Source organism: Festucalex cinctus, chromosome 20 (genome assembly GCF_051991245.1).
Source record: "Festucalex cinctus isolate MCC-2025b chromosome 20, RoL_Fcin_1.0, whole genome shotgun sequence".
NCBI lineage: Eukaryota > Metazoa > Chordata > Actinopteri > Syngnathiformes > Syngnathidae > Festucalex > Festucalex cinctus.
In genome coordinates, this window is record NC_135430.1 from 9,933,470 (window position 1) to 9,950,606 (window position 17,137).

Genomic DNA, 17,137 nt, shown 5'->3' on the forward strand with positions numbered 1-17,137 from the left:
ATTTTTCAATTGCACATTTTGAAAATCTGAATATTTTAAACAAAACTCCAATAGGCAGAATTCAACCAAAATGAACATTTATTTCTGGAAAGAAGTTATAAACGTTTCCAAAGAGGATTTACCCAGATTACATGTTCATCTTCTCCTGCTGTTTCTGTTTCAGTGCTAGCAAGGTACTGCTGGAGATGCAACAAACTGACAACTAATTATCAAATGATTCAATAAATAGTTAATCGATCCATCATTTATTGATATTACCGTAATTTGTCCAAATATTAAGGAATTTCAGCCTCCCAACAATAAATCTTGTTTTCTGTTGTCCTCCAAGAAAGTAAAGCAATCATTATCTAGGTGATCAATAAAAAATTTGGCATTGAGCGATGATCAAACGTTAACCTATTTTCTGACATGTTATGAACCACACCAGTACGTGAATCAACCATTTTCTTCAGATTTTGGACTAAAGAGATGGAAATTTTAATTAGATCAATCGATTATTAAAATAACCATTAGTTGCGTTCCTACTGTGTATGTACATATAACATGTGGATATATGTTTTAATCTTCTACTCGGTTTGCCTACTGACAGACTATAAAGGATGCTGCGACTCGGCAAGGTAACACTTTTTCCATCACATTTCTTCTTTGACAGCAACACCGGAGGAAGTAAACGTGCGCGCACACCTTCAAGAAATCCCCTGCAAACATTCCTCAATTTGACACGTGTGGCGATTGAAAAACAAACCAATTAGCATGTGTCAAGAAAATAAAAGACCAGTTTAAAAAAAAAAAAAAAAGTGCATAGTTAAAATAACAGTAGTGACAAAGTGACTCATGTGAAATGATGTGGAACTGACAACCCGAACCAAAAACGAGATGCGATTGTGTGGAATGTGTCGACTTGAACATTTCCGAATGTGAAAAGTGGCAACAAGTCCTGAACAGACATCCGACGACTGTGACGACAAAGCCTGTACGCATGCGGGTTACGCGGACGTCGCCATGGTTACAGCCCAGCCTGACACAAACGCTAGCAGTTTGGAAGCTGTGAAATTTACGTTAAACAGGAAATAAAAATAAAGGAAAGGAGGAGGCATCTTGGCAACAAACTACGTTTTTCAGTCTTGCTCAGTCCTGGAAAAAAAAAAAGACATCTTAATAAATTATGCAACACATTACTGCATAGCTTGCTAAATAAATAACATTAAAAACACTGCCATCATGTGCTGAGCCCTTTGCGCAAAAACAAACAATGAATGCTGATTGGCCGACGATCCGACAACCGAAACAGAAACGTACGCGAGCGCAAATGTCAACATGAGACGCACTGGAAGCCCAAAAGCACATTTTGCTTCGTATTAATAATTAATTCAACTTCAGCAAATGCTAATAACAACTAGAATTGAGTGTGTGCGCTGCTAAATAGCGCACTAGTATAAAAGTAGCTGCACTAGTTCAAATCTCATTCAGTGCGTCGGGTTATTGATTCCACGAATGATTGATTACATTTCGCTGCCGCTGACTTTTAAGTCCGAGTTGAGCTTCCAGTGCGTTGAACAGGAAAAGCGAGCAGAACACGAACAGATACGATCCAAACCGTTCTTTTTTTCTTTTCTGACATTTTCTTAGGAAAGCAAAGTGTGAAAGTGTTTGGAACCCCGACAACACAGTGCGCTCAGTTGTCCATGTACTAGTACACACTTTGTCGTCACGAGGAAAACAATTCAGCACACTAGTAGGAGAATGGCTATGTCGTTTCTTTCCTTCCTTCCACTACGATATGATATTTCTGCACACAAGTAGAACTAGTACATGCTACTAGTGGGGCAAATTGCACTAGTTGACATATGCATGTTAATAGCAGAATTTTAGTTGGACATAATAGGCTTAAATGCTGAAAAACATCTTCATGGAAAGCTGTTTGAGCATTTACTCCAAATCGTTTAAAAAAAAAAAAAAAAAAAAAAAGGAGGCTACTAGTGCACTACATGACGACGGGTTAGTGTTACAAGTGAAGCTCAGTAGTTTACTATTAAGGTTTAATTGTAGTAGAACAAAAGCACAAAGTGTTACTAGTAAGTAGGGGTTGACCGATTCCGAAATATGGCAGAATAAAATTACGATAAACGATCAATGGGCTGACTTTAAAAAAAAGAAAAAAAAAAAAAAAGAAAAAGCAAGGTAAGCATCCGTTACGTTCCTAAAGGGACGACCAAAACTCTTGAATGAGTCTGTTGAATGACGAGAGCACGTCACTACGCACATAATGCGTTGCGACGTAAATAACAATGGCGGCAGACGTCTAAATAAAAGTTTATGCAAAATGTATTAAACTGGAAATGATTTGTGAAAAACGAATCTCATAGTTATGTTGGTAACAACCAAATAAATAATATAGAGTAAACTTGTCATGACAGCCGGGGTTCCTTTTAACGTTTACAGCGATAAAGATATGAATTACATTTGACTGTTTTGCAATACTAGTTTGTACCTTAATGCTGCATTCGAGGATGGTCGGAAGTCGGATATATCAGGTGATTTTTCCCAGTTCCGACCTGAAAGCGTTCGAGGCGAACGTAAACAACCAGAACGGCGGATAGTGATAAATTGCTTTTTGTTTTGGTCCTTAAAACTCATTTTGACCTCTAGAAAACTTACATTTTTTCAATTTTACTTCATTTATAGTTTTAATCTTATTTCATAAGCATTCCATACAGTTTAGTTGACCGTATAATTTCATGCAGGGAGATAGATAGCGGCAATACTGTGGAGTTATGTCGAATATTTCTGAATGAAGAAAGCTATCGAGTTTTATCCATCCATCCATCCATTTTCTTGACCGCTTATTCCTCACAAGGGTCGCGGGGGGTGCTGGCGCCTATCTCAGCTGGCTCTGGGCAGTAGGCGGGGGACACCCTGGACTGGTTGCCAACCAATCGCAGGGCACACAGAGACGAACAACCATCCACACTCACACGCACACCTAGGGACAATTCGGAGCGCCCAATTAACCTGCCATGCATGTCTTTGGAATGTAGGAGGAGACCGGAGTACCCGGAGAAGACCCACGCGGGCACGGGGAGAACATGCAAACTCCACCCAGGAAGGCCGGAGCCTGGACTCGAACCGGAGACCTCAGAACTGGAGAGCGGACGTGCTAACCACTCGACTACCATGCCGCCCTATCGAGTTTTATACTCGAGTAAATTGTGTTTTGCCATTCAGTGACGTCACATTGTAGTCTGCCGGTGAAGTCGGGGTCCTTTTTTAATTCCGACTTCGCAAGTGGAATTTCCGAGTTCAAGGGGGCGTTCCCATAAACACTTCCTGGTTTGAACTCGGAAAAGTCCGACTTCCGACATCCTCGAATGCAGCATTAGTATTTAGCTTGAAAATGACGAGCAAAAAACAAAAAAACAAAAACAAAAAACCGTCAGTTTATATCCGATTTTTTTAGGGGTACTTGAATACACCTTTACATTTGTCTTGTGTTTAATTGTTTTTATATGTCAAAACAAAAACAAAAAGCATCAGCAGCAAAAATCGAGCCAACTGATTAATCGGTCATTCTAGTAGTGCCTTACTGGTGAGGGTAAAGAGTGCACTAGTACATGGCCCTTAAATTTGACATCAAGAATATCGAATCAATGCTGTGTGCAAACAAGAAGACTACTACTAGCCATGAGTCATGCGCAGAAGTGTCATGTAATAGTGGAAGGCAGTAGTGAAAAAAAAACATTGCTAGTACAGTAAGACTAGTTTGAGTATATGGACAATTCAGCGCACTAGTAGGGTACGCAATAAATGCTCAAAGGGCTTTCCTCGGGAAAAAGCGCGTCCAAGTGCGTGGCGGAACCTCAGCTGCAGCGTCGCACGTGCTCCAGCACGTACTCGGGGAAGTGCAGCGTGCACACCTGCAGCCCGTCCAGTTTGCAAGGCATCCTGGGATACTCGTCCTCCTTCCACTTGTTGCCGTCGGGGTCAAAGGTGAGGATGGAGTCGCTGTAGTGTCCGTTGTAGCATAGGCCGCCCAGCACCATGATCTGGCGCTCCAGCACGGCCACGCCATGGCCGCTTCGCCCGATGGGCATGGACGCCAGGATGGTCCACTCGTCGGCGTCCGGGTCATACACCTCGGTGGACGGGCAGCCCTGCGACTCGAAGGAGGCGCGCAGGACCACGCACACGCCGCCGAACACGTACAGCTTGCCGTTGTGCGAGATCATCTTGTGGAAGCAGCGGGCGTAGTTCATTTTGGATTTGTTCTCCCAGCAGCTGGCGTGGTGGGAGCCGGGCAGCGGTGCGGCGCCGCCGCGGCCCCCGCGCGTCCGGAGCGGGTCCGAGCCGCCCGAGGCCCCTCCCGCCGCGTCCCGGCCCGGGTCGAAGACGCACACCTGCTTGGAGGTGGACGAGGACGTGATGCCGCCCGTGATGTAGAGCTTTCCGCCCAGGACGGTGCCCTCGTGTCCGTACTTGTTGACCGGGTACGGGTCCACAAACTCCCAGCGGTCCTCGGTGATGTCGTAGCGCTCCGTCGAGTAGAAGGTTTCGTCTCGCGTGCGGCCCGCCACCGCGTAGATGAACTTTCCGATGACGCCGACGGCGAACTCCGACCTACAAGCGCGCCAACGGGCGAGCGTGAAGACCAGAAAGATTTGGGATATTATCAGCAATTCATTCATTTTTTCTTCAACATTGTGGTTTGATATGCAATTATTCTTTCGACACTGGAGCTGTCAAAATGAACCCATTCATCGACAAGTAATCAATAATCTAATTCATCGACAACTATTTTAATAATGGAGTAATCGTTAGGTGCTATTTTTAAATTTAAAATGGTCCAAATCCTCTGATTTTAACATATCAACAGTAATTTTATGAAAGAAGACTGATTATCTTCTATTTATCTTTAAGACATTTGCACAGATCTGTTTTTACTTTGGAAAACAGTGACCGAACTGGTAACATAGTACAACATCAATCCCCCATTATTTTTAAATCACTATATGGATATGAAGTACAAAATAAACACCAATCACTGGGTAATAAACAGTAATCAGGGGGAAAAACAATGCAAAATGAAAATGAATCCGATGAGTCGACTAATCGATTGACTAATGAATAGATTAATCGAGTCTAAAAATATTGCTTTGCAAACATCCCAGCTCACCTGATCACCTGACACAAATAAAGACAACGATCGCGAGTTCTGACCTGGGCACCGACATGTCCGCCATGCGCAGCCACGCGTTCTGCCGCGGGTCGTAGCGGTAGACCTTGGACGAGGCGTGAAACTCGCCGTCGGGCCCCAGCTCCTCCCCTCCCAGCAGGAAGGCAAAGTTGTTGACGATGGCCAGGCAGTCGGGTCTCAGCGGCACCTGGGGGCCCTCCAGCTCCCACCACACCTGCGGGACGACCGAGCGAGTGGGCGGGGTTACTGCACCAGGCGACGAAACGGCGACGGGCGACAACGTGTTGGCTCACCTTGGGCCGCTGCAGGAGCAGGATCTTGCTGTTCACCATGCTGTGGCCGATCATGCCGCGGAAGACGGCTGTCTGCGGCCGCTGCGAGCGGATGCGGTTGGCGCGCGTCTCGGCGAGCGGCTGCTGGTTGACGTCGTGGAAGTAGCCCAGGGCTTGCTCCACCTCCTGGCGCAGCTGCCGCGAGTAGCGGTAGAACTCCGACGTCTTCACCTGCAGGCGAAGAGCGCTCCTCATTCATTGCTTATAGTATAAAGTAGGGCTGGGCAAGAAGTCCAATTAAATAAATATTTGTTGGGTTTATTATATCAAAAATCAATAAAAATTGTAATCGTCCTGAATGACTGAAAAAATTTTTTTTTGGCCATATCATTTGGCAATATATCACGATATTACAGCGCCCAATTCTTGTATCGACTCACTATGGAGCCAAATAGATATTTAAACATTCATTTTTGATGGAAATATTCAACAAAAAGTCTTACTTAGGTTAGGGTTCACACTTAAAACACGGAAGAATGTGTTATATGAATGGAACATTAAGCCTTAATATTTTATTTATTTTAATGCTGTTCAAACATGAAACAGATTGCAACCTGTTTGTTCAATACAGTGTTGAAGTTTCAGGTAAATACATTATCATATAATATTGTAATACAGATTAAATCAATGCTTGTGTTTATTAAAAAAAAAAAAAAAAAAAAAAAAAAAAAAAGATCTCGGAGGACCTTGAAAAATAATCATACATTAAAGCCCAATATTTAAATTATTTGATCCTACAATAAATTTTAATAGCTTGTGGATTGGGTATGAATACATAAATAATTAAATAAGTAAATATTTAAATTAAATTTAAAATCAATGCTTGTTTATTAAAAAAAAAATACAGTCTCGGAGGACCTTGAAAAATAATCACACATTAAATCCCAATATTGAAATCATTTTGTCCTACAATAAACGTTAATAGGTTGTGGATTGGGTATAAATAAATAAATGAATAAATAAATAAATTCAATTCAAAATCAATGCTTGTGTTTATTAAAAAAAAATACAATCTCGGAGGACCTTGAAAAAAAATCATACATTAAATCCCAATATTGAAATTATTTTGTCTTATAATAAAATTTAATGGGTTGTGGATTGGGTATAAATAAATAAATAAATAAATTCAATTCAAAATCAATGCTCGTGTTTATTAAAAAAAAATACAATCTCGGAGGACCTTGAAAAATAATCAGACATCAAATCCCAATATTGAAATTATTTTGTCTTACAATAAATTTTAATAGGTTGTGGATTGGGTATAAATAAATAAATTCAAAAGTCATCTCCAGCCTCACCTTCTCAAAGATGTTTGCGGGCGTCATGAGGCAGAAGCGGACCGACTGGACAACGGTGTCCGCGTGCCTCCAGCGCCGCCGGTCGTGTCGCAGCCATGACTGGACCGCCTCGTACAGTTCGATTTCCGGATAGCGACTCAGCGAGTCGCTGTTCAGGTACGCCTGCGACACAGACCAAAACGGGCGCCATTAACAACAGTACCAATTTGCCAGCCAATTAAAAAAAAAAAAATCTAGTAGGGGCCCCAAAATTGACCTCTGTGGAACACCATAACACAGTGGGGCAGAGGCGGACTAAAACATTTGCTTCATAATGCCCTCATGGTCTAAACCTGCAGTCTCTCCAGGCTGAGGTACGAGAGGAAGTCGGCTCGGCTCATGAGCGGGACGAAGTTGTCCAGGAGGAAGTTGTCCAGCTGCTCCTGGACGCCCTCCACGCCCACGCTGAAGTCCTCCAGGAGCCGCATGACCTCGGCGCAGTTCTCCAGGCAGATCTTGGCCAGCAGGAAGGAGCAGCAGAACTCCACCGCCTCCGTCAGCTGCACGTACATCGCCGCCTGCCGGCGCCACACACGTGATGTCTTTTCGTTAAATGCCACAAAAAAAAAAAAAAAACTTTGTGACCCCGGTTCGACACAAACGCAAAAATCACCTGTAGGATCTCCTGCACGGTGGGCATGCTGAGCTCCAGCGAGCCGTAGTACATGAAGCGAAGGATGTGCCCAAAGCCCGCCGCCGTCAGCCCCTTCAGGTGGATCTTGTCCTGGTCCCGCTCCCGCATGTCCGCCGTGAACATGACCCGGAAGTAGTCGCTCTGGGTGGCCAAGAGCGCCTTGTGAGCCTAAAGGAGACATCGGCAAATTATATCCCAACCACTGTTCTCGCGAGGGCGTCATCTGGATAAGCACAACGTTGACGACGTCACACACCTGGAAGTGATGCTCGTCAATCGTCAGCGTGACGTCAAGCAGCAGATGCTCCTCGTACAGCGCCCGGAAGCCCGATGACACGCTCCCATCGTGCACCTGGGATAGATACACCTCCACATCCGCCCCCGACATACCACACCTGATGGTCGGCAGGAAATGTTATTACTGTGTGTTTGGAAAGGACGGTTGAGTGAGGCTTAGTGGTTCAGAAAATGGATGGATGATTATTATTATATATATTATTTTAATATACATATAACTACACTCACCTCTGAGTCTGGGCCACGGGCATGTCAGAGGAGGTTGCCCCAACCAATCAGAGGACAGTGCCCCAGTGTGTCCAGCTGATGCTAACAAAGATCCTCAAAGTCAACGCCGATTACCTCGGAGACAGGTAGACAAATTCTACACATTAGTGACTACAAACAAAGCACAATTTGTGATGAATTTTTTTTTAAAGTGTGAGACTAATTTGGAATTTTGAAGTTTTGCGGTCGGAGGTGGTAAACTCTCTTAAGTTTTTGAAATGTTATTGTGAAAAATTAGAAAGTTGGGAAATATAAATAAATAAATAAATAAATAAAATAGTTGAATGATATTTTGAAGTTGTTACATTGAAATTGAGGTTTAGATATTAAAATATTATCCATTAAGTGTAAAATTGAACCTACAAAGTTGCAATGTTCACCCTTGATGCCCAACAAAGGCTACATGACAGCACCGTTGGTATTTCAAAGCTGGTCAGCTCAATCGATGCTAACGTAAAACACCGCGGCGTTGAACGACCGTTACTGACAGTCTCCAACTTCCGTGGCCATATTCACTGGTATCAGGAGCGGCTTTGCTCCGAATGGGGTTGGACCGGGGCGACAAATTTAGCCCAGCGGCTAAACAAGGCGTCTCACCTCGGCGCCGAGAATCCACACGAGCCGTCTTCACTTCGGACATGGAGAGGTGTCGTTAGTTCCGGATTGAGAGAAGACGACTGCAGCGACCCGCCGCCATGGCGCCACCCTTCAGCCGGAGCCCCAGAGCTCCAGAGCCCGGGTTTGGCTCAACAGCAAACGGCTAGCAATCCAAATCGATCCGTTGGCTTTGGGGCCGCCATCTTCTCGGTGTGCGTCACGTCCTGTTTGAGCGGAAGTGAGGGACAAGTGTTTGCAAAACAATAGTAGATTAAAAATGGAATACATTTCTGTTTATTTTGTTCAAAATAGAAACATTAATAATAAAATAGACACATTATTCATGGTTCATTCTTTAATGTGGCTGTGGCACGTCCACATGCCAACAAAAGCTCAACTCTTGGCGTTTTTCTCGAGAGGACTGCGAATAACATAACAGGACTACAAGATACTTGTTGATGATGTCATTAATCCACGACGGACCCGACACGCGAGGAACGTACAGTACTCTTCTCTACCCACTGGATACACAAACAATCGTTTGTTGATATTGTTTAACGGTTCGAGAGAACTCCGTTATTAAATATATGTAAATAGTTTTTGCTGGACGTTTGTGGAGTCACCGTTTTTATTTGATTTAAATTTTTGACCGTATCTGCAAATTGCATCAGCCGCAGTGAAAGGACCCCGTTGAATTATTAAGGTAAAGTCAATATAAGTTAAATAGTTTCTGACACAATGTACGTTAATGTTATTAGAATGAAAACAATAATATAAAGTAGAATGGTTGACACATGATTATAGCAAAAGGGGAAAAAAGTATTGAATGACTCAATTCAGGCATTGTCCTCGGCTACCTTTTTCCTCTTTCTTTCAAGATGGCGGGCGACGAGTCGGGCACAACGCTTGGTCAGCCTCATTTGGCCAAACAAGACCTCAGTACTCTGGTAAGCGCTGCTCAAATAACGCTGACACCTTCGTGAATTTGCGTCCAAGACTTTAGCCGCCTTTTGTCGAAGATTAGCTGTAATAGAAGTCTTGTTTGTTGCCCGTTAAGCTACTGCTGCAATCAGAAGCTACCGGCTAGTATCCTGTTAGCTGTTGGGCTACTCATCAAGTACGAGCTGTATTTTATTTACACTTGACGTCTTAATACACAATATTAATGATAATACTGTATTCTAAACACCCCCTGAGCGAGAATCCAAATGTCCAGTTGCAAACGGACAATAAATGAAGGCCACACGGCTAATTTTACACAGTAATTAATCATATAATGTGCTTGCTAGTAATAGTCACTGTCCACATACCTAAGTAAGTTGAGTCTGTTTCATCTGATGGTGTGTTGACGTCTGCAGGATGTGTCCAAGCTGACGACTCTGTCCCCCGAGATCATCAGTAGACAGGCCACCATCAACATTGGTACTTGCATCCAATGACCGTTGAAACACACCTGCACTTTGCGCCCATTCATTGCGACCAACCATATTCTCTTGTTCTGACTCCCAGGCACCATCGGCCATGTGGCGCACGGAAAGTCCACGGTGGTAAAGGCCATCTCGGGCGTTCACACCGTCCGCTTCAAAAATGAGCTGGAGCGGAACATTACCATTAAGCTCGGCTACGCTAACGCTAAGGTATGGTTGGTGTCGAAACGTCGGTTCCGACGCTGATCCTAACCGCTGTCGTGTTATGTCAGATCTACATGCTGGACGACCCCAGCTGTCCTCGACCCGAGTGCTATCGCTCGTGCGGAAGCAGCACCCCCGATGAGTTCCCCACGGACCTCCCCGGCACCAAAGGCGACTTCAAACTTGTCAGGTGAGACGGACTTGACCGGAATGAGTTTTATTACGGCCAATCAGATTGGACAAAAAAAAACAAAAACCTAAATATTAATTGATCTCTTGTAGACACGTGTCCTTTGTGGACTGTCCTGGTCACGACATTTTGATGGCAACCATGTTGAACGGAGCCGCCGTGATGGACGCCGCCCTCCTCCTCATCGGTGAGTCGTCGGGTCCGCCCTCCGGCCTCGACGCCGCTGACTAGCGAAGTAACGTTCGGGTCCTTCCAGCGGGCAACGAGTCGTGTCCACAGCCGCAGACGTCGGAGCATCTGGCCGCCATCGAGATCATGAAGCTGAAGCACATCCTCATTCTGCAGAACAAGATCGACCTGGTGAAGGAGAGCCAGGCCAAAGAGCAGTACGAGCAGATTCTGAGCTTCGTACAGGGTGAGAGCGGACACAACATCCAACATGAGGGTTTTTTTTCATGACTACAGTGGACAAAAAATGGGCTTCACGTTGTTCAATGTTAACTGTTTTCGTCAAGTATAATTATCCACATTGACCACACGTCCCCTCCGATTGACAGGCACGGTGGCCGAGGGCGCGCCCATCATTCCCATCTCTGCTCAGCTCAAGTACAACATCGAGGTGGTGTGCGAGTACATCGTCAAGAAGATCCCCGTCCCTGTGCGAGACTTCTCCTCAGAGCCCAGACTCATTGGTAAGAAAAGCGTAGAAAGGAACCTCGGCACTTTTTTTTTTCTCATTTGCTCCCCAAAACGTATAAATACGTTCTATTTTAAATGTTTCAAGTGTCCCAAAGACGTATTTATAAAAAAAATTTTGTTTGATTTTTTATGCTAGAGCATAGCTACAGAAGGCTTTGATGCAGCCTCTCTACTGCAGTGAACGGGTGAAAAAAATTGTAGTAATGACAAAAACGGCCAGCAGGTGGCAGCAGAGTATAAGAGATCAACCAGGGCCATGTTGAAAACAAGCTGTTTCCCCACAATTCTAAACAGATTTGTGAATAATAATGAAACTTAACTATATTCTACTGCTAATTACTGCAAAACGGAAGCATATCTTTTTTTTTTTTCCCTGATGAAAGAAGAGACTCTAATCTTTCTTTTGGTAGGTTCCATGTTTTTATAGCAAAAGAACACAATGTTCTGTGGCAAAACCAGTCAAAATCCAATAAAACAGCCGGGCGCGCGGTGAAAATGGCTGGGCGTGAATGAGTTTATATATATTGTTGGGTGATAAATCAAATAGATTAATTTGAGTTTGTGTCCCAAAAATATACATTTTTAGAAGCCTAAAATTGTCTCGTTAATGGTCCTCCTCCCCCTAGTCATCAGATCATTTGACGTCAACAAACCCGGGTGTGAAGTGGACGACCTGAAAGGCGGCGTGGCGGGAGGGAGCATCCTCAAGGGCGTCCTCAAGGTGAGACACTCCTGACGGCAACAGGAAAAAAAAGTCTCGCCATGATGTGAGCTTAGCGGTCCGTCTCGGCGTCCGCAGGTGGGCCAGGAGATCGAGGTGCGGCCGGGCATCGTGTCCAAGGACCACGAAGGGAAGCTGATGTGCAAACCCATCTTCTCCAAGATCGTCTCGCTGTTTGCTGAACACAACGACCTCCAGTACGCCGCGCCCGGAGGCCTCATCGGTACGCGTTCACGGTTCAGCATTCGTCAACAATTTGCAAATGTACGCATCTTTCCGCTCATAACCTTGGTTACAGGCGTGGGCACCAAGATCGACCCGACGCTGTGCCGAGCCGACCGCATGGTGGGTCAGGTGCTGGGCGCCGTCGGGGAGCTGCCTGAGATCTTCACCGAGCTGGAGATCTCTTACTTCCTGCTCAGGAGGTTGCTGGGCGTGCGCACAGAGGGCGACAAGAAGGCCGCCAAGGTGAGCATAGCGTCACGCTTCCATGTTGGTTGTGGGGTTTTTTTTCCCCCCAAGGGATGCTAATTGACATGTCAATGGTGTTCTGAATTATTTATTAGCATTAAGCTAAGCGCCCTTTCCTAACCCCCTCTCAGGTCCAGAAGTTGTCCAAGAACGAAGTGCTGATGGTAAACATTGGCTCGCTGTCGACAGGCGGCCGCGTGAGCGCTGTCAAAGCCGATCTGGCCAAGATCGTCCTCACCAATCCCGTCTGCACCGAAGTCGGAGAGAAGATCGCCCTGAGTCGACGTGTGGAGAAACATTGGCGGTAAGGATACCAGATATTTTTTCATGTCAGCTTAAGTTAGTAACTTAACTTAGTAGGCCGACTGGGGCGCAATAGAACTACGTTAGTAAGGCAAAATTCCACTGGTTGCTACTTTTTATACTTCTATACACATCGTTTATCCTCGTACTCTCATCCGATTGGCCGTTCTCGCTTTCCACCACTAGTCTGATTGGCTGGGGGCAGATCCGGAGGGGCGTGACAATTACACCCACTGTGGACGACGACTGAAAGAGAAGACGTTGGGGTCGTTGCCCTTAGCAACGTTCCCATCAGGCGCCGCAGATGTCACACTTTTTTTTTTTTTTTTTTCCCTCCCCGCTTCGTTCTTTTTCCGCCAAGAGGAATGGGAATGACGCCAACATACTCGGGACTGGTTTCAACATCCTCCACTGACTACGCTTCAGTGTCGCTCACTTTCTTTCATCCAATAAACAGCGTTTGGAACTAACTTTTTTTGTATTGCATCTCATTGAAGAAGCCAAACATTGCTTGCACAAGTCTGCACAATTGACAAGTAGAAACTATAAGGCTCAAATTTACACAGCAGCAAAGTTGTTTTGTACTAGTTTATTATTTTGTGGAATTTTGTTTCGTTAGTGATACAGTAATATTAATACATCTTGTATTGTATCAATACTTAAAAGGCATATTCTTTATCCTGTACCAAAAAAAAAAAAAATCATTTTTAGTGAATCACAGTAGTAGCGGAAGCATGACTGTATTACACTGCCTCCTGGTGGCCATAGCAGGCACACCAGAAGGAGCAGCTCCAAATCATGATGCAATGTTTAATTCTTTGCATTCAATTTGTTATTGTGTTGTTTGTAAGTACAATATTATGGAGTGCTATTTTTTCTTACTAAAAACAACCTTTTAAATCATATTTAAAAATTGACTTTCAATGTAAAAGCAGAAATTCTTATCAATTAAAAGTCCATATGAAAAAAGGGAACATTGGGAAAATAGCACTCTGACTTGTTTTTTTTTTTATTGAACAAAGGATGAGGAAAACTGCTGTCAAGGTAAAAGTGACTATGAGAAACAAAATTATTCTAGATTGCCCATTTAATATAACCAAAATCAGGAAATTAGAAATAAAACAAAATGTCCTTGTTGTGTTTCATAATAAGCATAAAATGACAAAGCACATTTAACAATTGTTGAAATTAAAAGTTTCTCATGGATGTGGCGTTAACATTCATGCTGTGAGTGTTCTTTTGCTTCCTCGAGGTAAATAAGCAGTAAAGGTATTTGTTCACTTACTGTTTTTCAATGGATTTAGGTTTTCATACAATATTATGGTCCGGGTCAAAATGACCCAGGAACCCAATCCTGAGAAATGATATCAGTTGGGTTAAATCAATCATAACGGGTGTTTGAATACTTTTGCCTCTAGATTTTCAAATGACTCAAATTTGACAATAACTGGTGTGTTAATTAAACATGTTCCGGGGTCATTTTTACTCAAGGCACGTTTAACAAATAAACATGCCTGATTGACAGATCATCGGCGCGACAGTGCAAACGTGGAGGAGGGGGGAAATTGGGGAGGGGGAGTGTTTTTCACCGCTACGAGAGAGCCTCCCACTCGTCGTCAGAGACGTCGTCGATGGGCACGACGCGCGTGTTGCTGGCGCGGATGCTGCTGATGTGCGCCGAGGCCAGCAGGGCGGCGATGCCCGCTAGGCTCACGCCGGTGCCGTCCAGGTTCACCTGAGTTAGACGCATGCGCGCCAGGAACTTCACACCTGGAAAGAGAGGGTCGTGCGATATGACGTTTATGGTGTGTTATTGACCAAGTGGGTGGGGCTTCTTACCGTTATCGGTGATCCTGGTGCGGCTGAGATTCAACTTGAGCAGCTGAGGGCAGTGGATGAGGCCTTGTCTCACGACGTTGTCACCCACCTGGGTGCTGGCCAAACCCAACACCTGCAGCAAAAAAATAAATGGTTATTGATGCTCATTTTAATTTTTTAATGTAAACTTTTTTTTAAGCAAAATAAATAATGTGGTAACTTCATTATTTTTCATGTACAATGAATACGTTTAAAAAGTAATTTTTCTACTTGCTGTCGACTGATGATGACATCACCCGTGCTGAGGAAGTAGGTAACGACCAATCATGGCTCAGTTTACTGACCAGACCCAGAAAACAGGTGAGCCATGATTGGTCGTTACCTACGTCCTGAGCACGGGTGATGTCATCATCAGTCGACGGCAAGTACAAAAATTACTTTTTAAAAGGTATTCTTTGTACATGAAAAATAATGTTATCAAATTTATTCTGGACAAAGTATTCACTTTTCACTGCTGAAGATTGTTCAATGAGGCAAGCATCCATTTAAGATACCTGGAGGTTCGGCAGGCAGGTGATGAGCGCCGCCACTCCTCGGCTGCTGACCGCCGTCCGGTCCAAGCACAGTTCCTGCAGCTCCAGCAGGGGGCGCAAGGAGTGGAGTCCATTGTCTGTCACTTGAGTGTTGCTCAGCAACAGCTTTTTTAACCTTACAACACAACAGCAGACATATTTTTTTTTTTTACGAACTGTTGACACGACGGAACCCCGCGAGACATAAAACAGTACATATGAGTGTACCTTGTCAGAGCACAGAGATGCTGAACTCCCTGATCCGTGACTTGCGTGTAATCCGTCAGGTCGAGCTCCGCCAGCAGCTGCAGCCGCGACAGGAAGGCGATGCCGCCGTCCGTGACCGAGTGACGTCCCGGGAGCATCAGGTGAGTCAAAGTCAGTCCTGCCGAGAGATAAACCGCATTTAGTGGCGGGTCGGCGTTAAGTCTTCGGGCCAGGAACGGAGGAGGTTGGCGCCTAACTCGACACGATCTGAAGGGCGCGGTCGCCGTCCGACACGCACACCCCCGCCAGGCTGAGGGATGAGAGTGAAGGGTGGGTGCTCAGCTGCTCCAGCGATGCCTCTGTCACGGCCGTGCCATCCAGGTTGAGCGTCTGCAGGCCCGGCAGATCGGACAGCGCGGACACGTCAGACACCTGGACATATGATGATGTCACAACAGTTTGGTAAGTGAGCCAAACAAACATGGCGGCGTCAGTCAGGCTGATATTCACAAAATGGTGGTAGGCTACAATCTAAACCAGAATGCTTTTACCTTTAAATAGTCTTAATAATAAAATTACAACCAAATTAAATTAGTAAAATAACTCTATAGTCTTGTACTTTCTAAAAATATACATAAATAATAGTTTATAATTGCTGAGACCTCTGTGCTAGTTACATTAGCCTGTCTGATGTTTTGTATTGTGTGTTAGCATTCAGCTAGTGGTTAGGTTTAAGCTAGCAGACTTAGTGGCATAGTTAAATAAAAATGTAATTATCTTTCTTTTTATGTTTTTTTTTTTTTAAGTTCAGCTTGTGCTCAAATACAATAAAAAATGTTTAAAATTAGCCCCAAATCAATGCTAGTTTTGTTAGCCCATCTATCACATTTTGTACTGTGTTAGCTTTAAGCTAGCAGGCTTAGTTCAATAAAAGTATAAAAATCTTTGTTTTAGGTAAGCTTTTGTTTTGTTTAGTGTTCAAACACAAGTTATGTAAAGGTTTATAATTAGCTCAACATGGATGCTAGTTTTATTAGCATTCTACATTGTGTATTAGCATCAAACTAGCAAACTTGATGATTTGGTTAAATACACAACATGTAACCTAATTGTCTTTGTATTACATTTAATGTAAATGTCAACTGGGGGTTGAAATAAACAACTTGAAGCCTCTTTTTTTGAAGACTTGTCCACTACAAAATGTTGCTTGTTAAGTTCGCTAACGCCACAAAGCGCTCTTTTGCCTAAACTCTCCAAAATAACTCAAATTTGTTAACTTGCAACTCCTGACAAAAAATAATCAAACCTTGGGAAACCTGTAAATGGGTTCACACCAAATTCCCATTTAAAAGAAACCCAGCGCCATCGTGTTGTGGCTGTGGCGCACTACCTTGGTCTGCTTGATGCTGAGCATCCGCAGCTGTGCCGCGCACGCGGGCAGCGCGGCCAGCGTGGCCTCGCTGACCCCCGTCTGGTTGAGGCTGAGCTGCGAGAGGCAGGGCGGCGCCGAGCGCAGGTACAGCGTCACTCCCGCGTCCGTCACTTTGGTCTGGTCCAGCGACAGGAAGCACAAGCTTTTGAGACCTACAAACAAAAGCGGATTCTGCATGTGCTGCGCGCGACGTCGCGCAATTTTTTTTAATCCTGTGAGTGTGCGCGGAAAGCGTTTGTAACCTGTGATGTGCTGCAGACAAGAGTCGGTCAGTTTGCTACAGGAAGCCAAGTTGAGGTACTGCAGTTTAACCAGACTGGACAGAATTGACAGGCCGGAATCTGCAAGAAAACACATTTCAATAAGTCTTATAATTCTTCCAACTTGAGGCGCAAGGATGTGAGGTATTACCATATCTGAATTACTGTGTACAAGTTT

At 44.4% G+C, this 17,137-nt stretch overlaps 2 protein-coding genes across 6 annotated transcripts; one reads left to right on the plus strand and one right to left on the minus strand.

The window, feature by feature from the left end:
* Window positions 1–60: 60 nt before the first annotated feature.
* Window positions 61–9,527, minus strand: klhl15 (kelch-like family member 15). Of its 4 annotated transcripts, none has more exons than XM_077509665.1 (10): window positions 9,513–9,527; window positions 8,656–8,879; window positions 8,020–8,100; window positions 7,751–7,889; window positions 7,474–7,662; window positions 7,154–7,378; window positions 6,822–6,983; window positions 5,485–5,694; window positions 5,215–5,405; window positions 61–4,614 (listed from the first exon to the last, which is right to left on the minus strand). In XM_077509665.1, exons 3-10 carry the CDS (start codon window positions 8,040–8,042, stop codon window positions 3,858–3,860), a joined length of 1,896 nt encoding a protein of 631 aa, XP_077365791.1. In that variant the 5' UTR covers window positions 8,043–8,100; window positions 8,656–8,879; window positions 9,513–9,527; the 3' UTR covers window positions 61–3,857. The 4 variants fall into 4 exon arrangements, with proteins under 4 accessions (XP_077365791.1, XP_077365789.1, XP_077365790.1 ...); XM_077509663.1 differs by having other exon boundaries at window positions 8,020–8,133; XM_077509664.1 differs by lacking the exon at window positions 9,513–9,527 and having other exon boundaries at window positions 8,020–8,133; window positions 8,656–8,893.
* Window positions 9,119–16,440, plus strand: eif2s3 (eukaryotic translation initiation factor 2, subunit 3 gamma). 2 transcript variants are annotated; one of them, XM_077509668.1, is made up of 14 exons: window positions 9,119–9,358; window positions 9,534–9,602; window positions 10,014–10,077; window positions 10,165–10,292; window positions 10,355–10,476; window positions 10,569–10,663; window positions 10,733–10,891; window positions 11,034–11,168; window positions 11,802–11,896; window positions 11,975–12,119; window positions 12,195–12,364; window positions 12,499–12,671; window positions 15,348–15,428; window positions 15,541–16,440. In XM_077509668.1, the coding sequence occupies exons 2-13, from the start codon at window positions 9,534–9,536 to the stop codon at window positions 15,409–15,411; spliced, it is 1,419 nt and encodes a 472-aa protein (XP_077365794.1). In that variant the 5' UTR covers window positions 9,119–9,358; the 3' UTR covers window positions 15,412–15,428; window positions 15,541–16,440. The 2 variants fall into 2 exon arrangements, with proteins under 2 accessions (XP_077365794.1, XP_077365793.1); XM_077509667.1 differs by lacking the exons at window positions 15,348–15,428; window positions 15,541–16,440 and adding an exon at window positions 12,857–13,140.
* Window positions 16,441–17,137: the final 697 nt, after the last annotated feature.

Coding starts and splice junctions, on each gene's coding strand:
- klhl15 (XM_077509665.1), bottom strand. CDS start 8,042: ATGCCCGTGGCCCAGACTCAGAG. Junction 7,379..7,473: donor CCGTGCAGGAGATCCTACAG/GTGATTTTTGCG, acceptor TGGCGCCGGCAG/GCGGCGATGTACGTGCAGCT. Junction 4,615..5,214: donor GCGGACATGTCGGTGCCCAG/GTCAGAACTCGC, acceptor GCGCGCTTGTAG/GTCGGAGTTCGCCGTCGGCG.
- eif2s3 (XM_077509668.1), top strand. CDS start 9,534: ATGGCGGGCGACGAGTCGGGCACAACGCTTGGTCAGCCTCATTTGGCC. Junction 10,293..10,354: donor TCGGCTACGCTAACGCTAAG/GTATGGTTGGTG, acceptor GTGTTATGTCAG/ATCTACATGCTGGACGACCC. Junction 10,664..10,732: donor CGCCGCCCTCCTCCTCATCG/GTGAGTCGTCGG, acceptor GGGTCCTTCCAG/CGGGCAACGAGTCGTGTCCA.